The sequence below is a fragment of the Poecilia reticulata genome, chromosome 10, assembly GCF_904066995.2.
Source record: "Poecilia reticulata chromosome 10, P_reticulata-male-v2, whole genome shotgun sequence".
Classification (NCBI taxonomy): Eukaryota; Metazoa; Chordata; class Actinopteri; order Cyprinodontiformes; family Poeciliidae; genus Poecilia; species Poecilia reticulata.
In genome coordinates this window covers 18,602,520-18,614,913 of record NC_088839.1, presented here as the reverse complement: position 1 = coordinate 18,614,913, position 12,394 = coordinate 18,602,520, and the positions used below count along the sequence as shown (strand labels likewise).

Genomic DNA, 12,394 nt, shown 5'->3' with positions numbered 1-12,394 from the left:
ACTCCAGTGTGCACAGAGGAGAAGCAGAATGGAAGATTCCCATCAATGATATTCAGATAGCAAATCTGTAGAAACTAGGAATGCTCCCGACACCTTATGATTATTTTCATGGAGAATTAAGGCAGCGAGTGTAATCTGAACTTAGCAATGGATGGATGGATGGATGGATGGATGGATGGATGGATGGATGGATGGATGGATGGATGGATGGATGGATGGATGGATGGATGGATGGATGGATGGATGGATGGAGTCCTTTCATTGTTTCCTCTTTGAATGAACTTGCTTAACTGCATTTAAAGATGTGGCAATGAGTTTACACGATAAAGAGTAAAAATGTATATTTCTGAGAAATATGACTATTGACCTTGCTGTCATTCCTCACCTCATCAATACACATACCATGTTTCTGTTGTTCCTATAGAGCCTTTATTTCTTCTACGTGTCCTTGACCACAGTGACACTGACAGCCTTTACTTGGGATTGTACTGTACCTTCAGCAGTTAAAAGTACAAAAAGAAAGAAAGCAAATAACATTTAAGTCTGACATGAAAAGAAAATGCGCATTCTAAGTGATTGCCATGGTTACAGGCTTTTTTTCTTTTTTCACAGATGTCAAGGATTGTTAGCAAAGAACTTGCAAACTGTTACTTTTATCATTATTAAAGTCCCACGTAAGAAGAACTTTCAAAGTATGTTATTCAAAGTCCAAGCCGTCAGAAATCAGTCTCTGTTCAGTTTAAAGAATATTTCTGTTCTGTAGGAGTTTAAACACATCACCAGGACGCCTGCATAAGTTACCAGTCCTTTTCAATAAGACTAAACTAATAAAATTCAAGAGAGACGTTAAATGTTCATAACTGGGCACCTTTGTGTGTGTATTTCTACGTAAATAAAACAGTCACTCATTTTTCAGATAACTGTGTCCCTCGTTTTAGTGGAAACTGAAGGCTTTTATTGGCACTACTTTTATTAATACATGTTATTTTGCTTGTTGAATGTTTATTGTGAGTTTCAGGTATAAAAAATAGTTTAATTATAAAACCAATTTCTTTCTTTGAAATAACTTGTCACATTCCTATATTTGTGTTGTTTGATTTCATACTTGCCCTCATTTGAGAACCCAATATGTTCTTCTTGCGTTTACTTTTTTATTGACGTTTTAATCACACAAGTTCTTGTAATATTATTACAATGTTAACATTTTTTCCCTCCTGATAAATATTAGCATGTAGTAAGTACTTCTTAACAGCTCAGCCATTATTAGTCAAATATCATTGACTAATAATGGGGCTGTTGATCCCAGTTTTTAGTTTTTTTTTCTATATAAGGTTTATTTTAATGGCATTTAATGGCATTTAATGGTAAATAAAACTTAGAACCTCTAGAACATGTTTTAACCCTTGAATTTTTGTGCACACAATATCTTCTATGACTGTGGAAGATAGAAAGTCTTCACATTCTTACAGTGCTATGTATAATGGATGGTATAACTTTAACAATTACTATATAACAACTACATTTTTTTTTCTTTTTTTCAAGAAAAAAAATTTTTTTTGGATAGGTTAATGTATTAAAAGCAAAAGTGCTCAGTTCAACTGCATGGATAAGGAATAAAGGAATAAAAACACGAGATCACATGCAACGGTGCAGACATACATTTACTCAGAGCACCCTGCTGGTGTTTTGATTTGTAAATGCATTGTTAGCAACGTATGAAAGGTTCAGGCCTGGTCCACCTTCCTGATGGCTCTTCAAAGACTCTAATGTCCTAGATGCATGCAATTATCCTTTTAATTAACAATAATGAGTTTGTGCATGCTGAAATGATGAGCTGAATCGTGATATGTGTGCAGATCTTAATGTGAAGCTCATCAAGATGTAACAAGCTCTGTCACTAAATATCATTAACTGTCATGTTACGTCTCTCATACTGTTATGCTGAGAAGTCAGATGTGTCCTACCTACTTTCTGTGTGCACGTGTGTCTGTATAGACAGATAGAGTTTAAGCATTGACGATCATGTGTTTGTGAATTGTATTACAGCAAAAATCTAAGAGTTCAGCTCTTAGAAATTAAAGGAGTATGTTAAACCTACATGGAGTCTAGAGCTGCATCAATCAGAAGTTTATGGCTGATTTCAGATATCTGATTTTTGTAAAGCCTAAATTTTCCTAAAATAGTGTTTTTTTTCCCCCTCCTGACAATGGGCTGGTTATTGTTTGTATTTGGAGTGACAATGTACCTTTGTTGTTTGTCAGAGTGTTGGTGCTTTAAAATAAGTGTTTATCATTTTAAAACAAAGGCCAAATGCTTATCAATCTTAATCATTTTAGCAATTATCACTGTTAGCAAGGTTAGCTTAACTGAAACAGCACTCTATTTTTGATTGCCTTCAAAAATACAGATATTTATCAAGGAAATATGCATAACTCTACCATTTCAAAGGTTCTCATTTTCAAATATAGCATGTTCTGTAAAAGACAATAGTTGAAAAGCTTGTAAACATAAAACAGAGCAACGTAGCTGTGTTCATTCATCTTCCGATACCTCGCCCTCTGTTATTCTCTCAGTGCCTGAATAAACTTCCCGTCTTAATGTGTAAAATAAAATGCTGTTTCCCCTTTAAATAGAGGTGGTTCCTTAACTTCACTTTAAACACTCCTCTCGTACTGCAGCCTGGGTATGGTGCTTTCAGCAGTTCAGTGGGATAAATAAAAAAAAAAAGTTTGTACTTCTGAGTTTGAAACCAGTTGATTGGTGGTCAGGGTCGATGAAGCTGAAAATCAACCAATTTCGGTCACAGCGCAATTTTCTGACACATTTCTAACAGGGTCAGGGTGTTTTACATTACAATGCTGGAGAAAATTTATTTTTATATCATAGACCACATCTTTCTATAAGTACGTCGAAGCAGGCACCTGAACATTTGATTTATTTCACTTTGTTTCCGGATTACAAGTTGTTCTAAGGCAGAATGCACACTCCAAAGTTAATCGAGAAAGACAGAGATATGGTTGCATTGTGTCACTCCCTCCTTCAAATCAGTCAGGGTTTCAATAAGTAATTTAAACAATATTTACACTAGCAGATGTATTTCTTGCATGTTTTTGCATACCATCTAGGAATCCTTCATCTGTCCCTTTTTCCAAGAAATGCTCAGTGTTTTTGCAAGTTGTGTTTGGCCACCCAAACAAAAGTCGTGGCCAAACACCTTTAAGGTGTTAAAACAGGTTTGTTTGAGCTGTGGCAGGTTTAACAATGTATTCATGCTGCAGAACAAAATGGCTCTGGGCTATCAAAGATATTCACTTTGTAAATGATCAAAAGATCAATGAGAAAACATAATGTCATAGGTCACATAATGTCTTCAACTACTTTACAAAGGCATTTTTCATAGATTCCCCACTGGGACAGACTGCTTTGAATCAGACCATGAATTGATTTTTACAGTGAGATCCAGTGAAGTCTGAGTAAGATTTTGATTGGATTTTCAGTGACCATCAAACAGTGTGGGAAACAATTTTAGCCACATCACCAACACTAAGTAAAGCTGAATCTTCACAAATGAGCAAAGTAGGCCTGATCTCAGTCGCGTTGTCTATGACATCCCATTGTTTGCTATTATCCCCACTTGTCTGCCATTCAAATTTCCTTGAAGGGAACACAGGGAAGAATGTTCACACCACAAGGAGATCTGTTGCATCACTGATGTATGATTTCTTCCGTAAGCTCCGTGGGGTACAGTTGTTTTCCCAGAATACAAAAGGCAGCGGCATCACAAAGGGGCTGTGGCGCACCTCTGGCTGACAAAAGCAGCAAGAGCTGTCAGCGACATCACTCAAGTCTTCCTTGTACCCTCCCAAACCCGCTGCAGCCTGTCTGAACTATCCCACCGGAATTGAAAATAGTACAGGCTCATGTCTTTCAGAGAGGCAGCTTAAGAAATATTTTATACAAAACCAGTCTGTTGACATAAAACTGTTATTAGTTCAAGCTGTGCAAAGAAGGCCAAAGAGTGTTTTAAGTTCTATAATGCAACAGCGTCCATGTTTCTTGGACATATCAGTATATAAAAAACAAAAAGAATGTTTTAGAGAAGCATTGTATTCTGCCTCAATGTTTTTTTTACACTGGTTGTTTAATTTTTGAGAAATATTGATGTTAATCTTGTGTAATAAATTCTTTACTAACATTTCAATTTTCTTCTTGCAATTTAGGCAGATCACAAACATTTGGTAACAGAAACATCCACTTTGTTCATTTTACCATAAATATTCATATTAATAATAAATAATTTAATGATATATATATTTTTATTTAAAGTTTTCTAAAGCTAAAACTACAAAATGATGATGCCGATTAAGAACATGCAATGACAAACATTGAATAAAACATGTTTAATATGGATCAGATGCAGTGTTTTGATTTTATACCTCATTTCTTGATTGGAACCAAAATAAGCTGTCTTTGTAAACCCCAAACTGAAGGATATTCTATTTTTTTATTATAGATATTTCTTGAGATGAGTTTGAGTGATTAACATGTTCATAAGCGTGGAATATTTAAATGCCATCACATATACTGTAGCTGTTGTAAGATTTATGTAATGCAAGCTGGAGCCATCAGTGAATGTGTTCAGACTCGGAGGAATTATTTATTATTAATCATAAAATTGTTCCCTATCAACGGAGATTGATGCTTGGTGCAGCATCTGAGGGCTATAGATCACTGTCCCTATTCTGTGCAGACAACAATGTCTTTAGCACTGCCACATTGATTTTATAAATCAGGTTGATAAAATAAAGAAGATTCAAGATGTAAAAAAACAACAAAATGTGTCACTTTATCTAAATGTAAGATTTTGATGCTTATGTTACCTGTAGCACCCTGATAAAAAAAAAAACCATTAGTGACCCAAAATTGCTACAGCAGCAGCAAAAAAACAAAACAAAAAAACATTTGGACAAAGATTGACTGAGGCTCATGGCAGAGACTTGGCTCGGCCCTATTGTGCTAGCTTGGAGAATGAGAAAGCAGCATCCATTTTTGCCTTAATGAAGTTAGTGACCCTCTGAAAGGTGACACATTTACCGCCCAAGGGATTTATACACTCCTGCTCTGTGACTCCAGTTCAATATGGAGAGGACAGATTTGGCTCGACGGGGGCAGTCCAAATATACCCTCACAATTTATACTGTGCGACTCATTTTCAGACGCCGCTCTGATAATTAACTTTGGCGCCAAGATATTCAATCCTTTGCAGCACAAACCTAAAAGAAAGGTATTTCGCACCAATCTACATGAGGCGTCAATATCAAGACGTTTGATCAAAATTAAATTACATTTAGTTTTAAAATTTCGTTTTAATTTCATCTAGACTTTGACGAAACACAACTTTTTTTTTTTTTCTAAAATCAGTATAAAAGACCCACATTGAGTGTGTATCGCTGATGAAATAGTCCTTACTTTACTTTGCGCCCGGGTCTAAAGCATCTTAATTATTTATAACGTTCTTACTTATGCAAATACACTAAATAATTTGTACATGACAGCTTGAAGCTGGGGCCTAGAGGAGCAGTGTGATGTTTGAATGAAGACCTTTCTTTCCTTTGCATGGCCCAGGAAACATAACACTGCAGGCTCTGGGTTGCCTTGGCGCATACTGTTTTACATTCTAATTATCTGCCATGACAGGCTTTATTGCTAAGTCTCTATGCTGAAGCCTCATCCCAGACTCATTCCACATGTGATGTCAATGTTGGGATAATGAGATAAGATACTCTGAGTCCTTATCTTTGCACACTGGTCTTGTCATTAGCTCTCTTTTTTTTTTTTTTCTTCCGTCTTTCAATGCAGGAAACATAAATGTTGGTTTAGTGTGTCTTAGATTGAGTCTCCTAGATTCTTTGCCTTTTGTAGATCTTTATACATTTTGTTTACCTTTTTCTATTTTCCTGTGTTGCGTAACTGTTTCTTTTGTGTGCCATCCTAGAGTTTTCAATATTCCTGAAGCAAGGCAATTTCTTCCCTCCAGTGTTTGGTCTTTGCGTTTTCTCATTTCACCAGATTTGTTTTGGATTCTGAGAAATCAAAAGGGCATTGACAGTGATTAAAATAAACAGTGCTTTGTTAAGATGTTCATTAAATATTTAACACACTACAGCCAATCTGAGACACAAACAGCGAGACATATTTTTTTCAAACTCTAATTAAGCTACAGGGAATTCATCGCATATTGTAGGTAAACAGAAAGAGTCAAGGGAATACCAATGGAAATTAAATGCTCTGCTGGTGTTTTTCTCATTACAAGATGAAATGAAACATTTATAACTGACTTTCATTTCACTAAAAGGCTGACATTTTGTGGGTCAACCCCAGATAAGACTGCAACTTTTTTCTGTTTATTTTATGATTCATGAGTTGACTTAGTGCATCGACTACCTCAAATCGATGAGATTCAAAGTCACTCCCTGTACTGAGTGAAAAAGAGTACTAAACACAAACTTTTTATTGCATAAATATATTTCTGAAGGGGCCATTGATGAAATTCCCACCAGACATCAGTAATCAGCCAAGTAATATACCTTTTATATTCATATTCTATAGTCAGACTATATTGAAATATCTAAATAATTTTCTGTAGATATAAAACTGTCTTGCTTCTTATCAGTGCAAAGTAACAGAGGCTGATGTATTTAATAGATGGCCTTCAAACAGGTTTCTTATAACCCAAGGCATTGTTGAAGATGCATCTTTGAAGAATATCTCTCCAAAAGCAAGTGTCCATACATGTATACATGAACAAGGTTTGATTCATTTCCGAGGAACTCAAAATTCAACAAAAAAAGGACAAGTGAACTACAGATGTTTTGCAGGGAGAACATCTAGTTGCTTGTTTGAGTCTAGATGCAATACTTTATTTGATTACACTTGGTATAATTTATGGAATAATCTGTGTTTATTTCTGTATGCGTAGATTATTTTGGTTGCCTTCAGCATCTAGTGTGAATTTCATTTTAAATCACCTCAGAAATGCATACAATATATACATGTCCAGTGCCTTTTTAAACTGTTTTATTAACGGTTTCTTCTTTTTCTCATCTCCTTTCTGTTCTTTTTGCAGCCATTGAAGTAAATTTGAAGAAAGCTCTGGCTGAGGCATCCGAGACCTGCACCCAGGAGTGTCTAATACTGGGTCACTCTGACAGCTGCTGGATGCCCCCGACCCTGGCCCAGTTCCAGAGCCCTGGCAGCAACAGCCCCACCTCCACCCCTACCACCACCACCATCACTGCTGCGCTCCCCTCCTTTGGCTTCCAGGGAGTAAAAGCTAACATAGGTGGCATGGGGGTCATGGATGGACGCCACACTCTGGGTAGATCTGTGCCCAAAAGAGATGAACTGGACAAAGGGTTCAACCGACCACAGTTCTACAACACCCTGGATAGACACTGCAGCAGTAAGAAGGAGGACCCAGTGAAGGTCATTCCACTGGCAAGCTTCTCCTCGCCTGGGCAGCACACTCCTACTGGTGGCAGCAGCTCTTTCCTACACGAGCACCAGCTGTAATTCTAAGAGACATATCTTCACTGGCCTGACTTAGAGTAAATAAAACTCCATCTACAGATGACTTGAGACTTAATAGTTGCCATGTTTGCGTACTTGCAGACGTATGCAGAATTTCAGTAACTTTGATCAGCCCAAGCTCAGTTTTACCAATGAAGACACACGAGTATGAATGAAACCATGATAACGATGTTCAGACACAATCAAGTGGAATCAGTCCGACGGCTTATGCATTTGAAAGAAAATGGAAGTCTCAACTCATCACGTGCTTGTATTATAAATAAAAAGTAGTCGTATACCAAAGTAGACTATTACAGGAAAAGAAAAAAGAGCATTGTTTTGCTTTCTGTTTGGTGATGTTTGCTTAGTGATAAGAAAAAGGGACCCACACACTTAAAGCTTCACAGGCCCAGCTTACAGAGACGGTGTCCTAAAAGACCAATTCCTGGCATAGATGCAAATGCAAATGCAGTACTTTGTGTTATGAGTGAGCTAAATCAGGCTAAATGTTAATTATGAGCTCTGGGCTGGTGGTGTTTCTGTTTAAGTTCTAGTGAAGTATTGCTCTTTATACCAAGTGTAACAAGCTCCTTTGGCAGTGAGAGATGTTGCTACCCGAACCTGTTTCAGAAGTCTATTTTGGTCAGGGGACTGCAGAGGGGTTACAAGAGAAACATCTACAAAGCATATCTAGGGCAATGGAAGATGCATCTTAATCTTTTTGCATTCTACATTTTCACCATGGACCAGAAAGCAAACGCAATTTTCAAAACAACACAAACTATTCGCTCATGCACAAATGCATACTCACAATGTTTTCCATATGGTGATTGCAGCATCACTGCCAACCCTATTAAATGTTCACTCCCAGCATTACTGCAGTTGCTTCATCTTGAAAGGCAAAAACAGATGTGCTTTGGAAAAGTAGCTTTTTTTCCCCTTTTGTTTGCATTTTCAATTTTTCTGCTCAGAAACCCTTCACAAACACATCTATGGATGCAATTATGGCATTCACAGCCTAATTACTTTGATGTGTGATTTCCGCTGTGAACCTTATTGTGGTTAGGGAGCTTAAAGAGATTTGGTTGGTAATCCAGTAATAGATACAAGGGCAGAGAAAAAGGTGACAAAAGCTCAAAGACTGTAGTGTTATATACCTCTTTTGTTCTTATGTTATTAACAAAAGTATTTCACACATCAATTGCTGCAAGTTGGTGAGTTTCTAAGATCAGCTTTTACATTTCGTTGGCACTAGAAAAGAAATCCCAGCTAGAATTTTAACAGCATTTAGCGTCTAACTATATTATTTTCACTTTCTTTGTGTTCTTTCTGCACTTACTATAATAAACACTGGGATTTCTTTAAGAGGTGACCCCTGAAGGTCATTCCTCACACGGTTTAAAATGGCATCTTTGCCCAAACATGCAAATTTTCTCTGATGATAATAACTACTTCTGACTAACTTGTAACAGATTGGGTGCAGCGTAATGTATTGCCACAACATTAAGTAACTTTGCTGATATCCATTTTTCTCTTCTGTACCATCCGAACCAGGTGTCGACATCATCAGGTATATGACTCATGCAATTTATTTTCTTGTAGCATCTTGCAAATTGGGAGCAGGCCTAAATCTATAACGTAGCACCATATCCCCGAGGGAAGGTGCGAGGCAAATTGTGTTTGTATGCTCTTAGCTATTTTACTCTCTCGAATAATGCCTCTTAACAATATAAGGGAGATTTATCTGATATTCGCTGAAATGATCACTTAAGGGAACAGCGTGTCAAGGACAAAGAAAGGGCAGTTCAATTTCACCTCAGTCAATTATGAAAATGAATTGAATTCAAATCAGTCAACTTAGCTACACCCTCCCATACACATCTGTTTGAGAAAATGTCCCCATCTGAGAACCCAGTTTCAGCTAATTTACCAATACTTTGACTTTTCTTCTGTCTTGTTCTACTTTCTTTTCTTCTCTCATTGTTCTAGCAGACTGAGTGGTATTCCTAATGCATTTTTAATCAAAACGATCGCATATCAAAGGGAGCATACATCATAATGTCAGAGAAAATTGGAGTTTTATCACTGCGCCAAATGCAGATTCAACTCCACATCAGACACCTGTAATATTTTATCCAAAAGTTGCCTGGAAATATTCATAAATATTTTCAGTCTCTTGCTACCTTTGAATTTGCACGGCAGATAAATCTGTTAATACTCCCGACAAAATTATCAAATAACAATAAGATTTTTTTAAATAGGTTTTTTTGTTGAATTGTTTATAGATACATTGAAAATTGTCCCTTCTCTTAGACTCCCCACCCACATAGCAAGACTAAATCAAAGTTAAATGTATTTTTATGCCACATTTAAAAACAACAAAAATGCTGTATAGCTAAAATAATACATTTATTGAGCCTATATTAATTTGCCAATCTATTAGGTGCACTAAGTTCAAAGAGCATCAATAACAATCATTCATATTCAACAAATATTAACACAATAAGCCACCTCTGGGGTGAGGCTGAAGAGGAAATACACAAGATGGATGAGCAGCAGCTGTATGATGCTATCCTCTCAACATTGACATTGTATCAGAGGAATGTTTTCTACATTTTGTTGGACCTAGTCCACACTGAATTAAGGACGTTCTGGAGATAAAAAGGAGTCCAACTCATTACTAGGAAGGCGTACCTAATAAAGTGGCCAGTGAGTGTGTATGTAGTATTGGTATGTAATCATATACCCACAATCGCACTGTAATGAAAATTAGCTTATACTGAAAGATCCAGTCACCTGTCTTAAGTGAACATATTTCCTGTCTTTAAGTATTACAAATAAATTCATGAATATAAACCAGTTCCATTCAAAGCCCAATTCGTATTTTCTCTCTTGTTCTTGAAAACTAGGCTGCATTTGGTTTTATCATGTTGTTCCTGATGTATATTGGGTGATGTATTTTTTTTCTTTAAACAAAGTCATATTATTTGACTGCCTATTATTATTTTACTACATAAGGCTATGGAATTATTGGAAAAGTCCAAATGATTAATGGTCACAGGTTTTCACTTTGCATGATTGTGCTCTCAATGTTTTCATATTTTCTTTTATCATTTCACTGCAAAGACAGAAAACTGAGAAAAGAAAAAAAATATATCTATATAAAAACAGCAAAGTCTTTCCTTCCTTACCAGATTCTTTAAGAATGAGTGTTATAGATCACCATGTCAACTCTGTGTCATAGTTTGCATGAACTGTTTGGACTCTGAAACGACATTCTGACATTTTGTGGACTGTGCGCTTCATGCATCCACATCTTTAGAACCAGTATCCGTGTAGATATTAACCTCTCTTCCTGTTCCTCCATTTAATGGAGCAAGACAAATGTTATACAGTGTACACATTCAAACCTTGTGAAGTTACCATGCCACATATACCTCTACAGCGTCACAAATATCTATACAGTCACTTGATCTGGATTTGAAATTGTACATAGCAGTACCCCCTAAGAAATGACAATGGTTGCAAACTTGAAAGACTTGAAAAGAACTGGAATTTACTTGGTTCACAACAAACAAAAAGGGAAATAAATAGGAAGGGATGAGATGACAATCTCTGTTGTAATGTAAATGACTACATATGCATAATATTCATGAGATTGAATGTGTTTATAGGTGATCTTGTGTATGTGCAAGTGAGCACGTGTCTCCTTGCAAGTATGAGCGGGTGTATGCGAGTGTGTGAACTGCCACACACCTTGCTGAACAATTTTGTGTACACAAATGTATCTTGTAAAAAAAGAATATAAAACATGATAGACTTAAGTATATGCTTGTAAATTAGTCATCTGTGAGTCAGGTAAAGTTTGCTTTAAGAGACGGCTTCAATGCTTGCCAGCAAATCTGTATTAGTCCGTTAAAGCTATACGGTCTGTGTTGTCATGCCTTTGTAAGATATCCACCTTAATTCTATGAAAAAAAAAAACCTTGCTATGAATTTTAATTGAGCCATTAAATATTGAGACCTCAAATAATGCGCGGATCCAGTTTTTTCTAACTGTTTCTTGTTGTTTGATGTGATTCTTCCGGCAGCTTGTTTTTTTGTGCTACAGTAATAGACATGAAGTAACGAATATTGTCAGTATTTTACTCATGAATAAGCACAAAATGGTATGAGGCAGTTTTACTTTTCCAAAAACTAAGAGAATAATAATGAGGTAATTATTTGAGTTTTGAAACACAAGTAGAAGTTAAAGACAAATATAAAAGATATTCTTGTGATTGAAGAGTTTTTCTTGGAAGAAAATGTAACCAAACTTGAAGAGGTAGTCACTTAGACTAACCTAACCTAACGCGCCTAGCTACTCAATGTTAACCTCAGAATAAACACAGCAGGTTAAATGAACATTAGTGTATGTAAAAACAGTATCACACTGGAAAGTTCCAGAAAATTACCCGTAGAATTAAAAATCTTGTAAAGTCGTGATAAGAGGATAATCTACGAGTGCAAAGAGCATCTTACAAGTCCATATCTGACACCTTCAATATCAAAATTTTCAAAGGCATAGTAAGAACAAAAGGCTTTTTCAGTTTGATTAACAAATAGAACTATTTTCTCCTTTTACTTGCACAAAAAAAAATACTGTAATGTCAACTTTGAAGTGGATGAACCCCTCTGCAAGAGTTGTTATCAAAGATACACGTTTCACATTTTCACAGAAAAGTTGTCTTTATTTCATAGTGCCATAATTGTTGAGAAGTGTGCAATACCGAATGTCCATAGTTATGTCTCAAACAGATGAAGGCTCACACCAAATACCTTCAGT

General features: G+C 36.3%; 1 protein-coding gene across 4 annotated transcripts in view; it reads left to right on the top strand.

Moving 5' to 3' along the window:
• pcdh11 (protocadherin 11) overlaps positions 1-11,602 on the top strand; it is a 168,721-nt gene extending 157,119 nt beyond the window's left edge. For all 4 annotated transcript variants that reach the window (XM_008420360.3, XM_008420359.3, XM_008420358.3 and 1 more), the window contains one exon: positions 7,127-11,602. In XM_008420360.3, the coding sequence (XP_008418582.1) occupies positions 7,127-7,572 (446 nt within the window). In that variant the 3' untranslated portion in view covers positions 7,573-11,602. The remainder of the gene's footprint in view (positions 1-7,126) is intronic.
• The last annotated feature ends 792 nt before the right edge of the window (positions 11,603-12,394 follow it).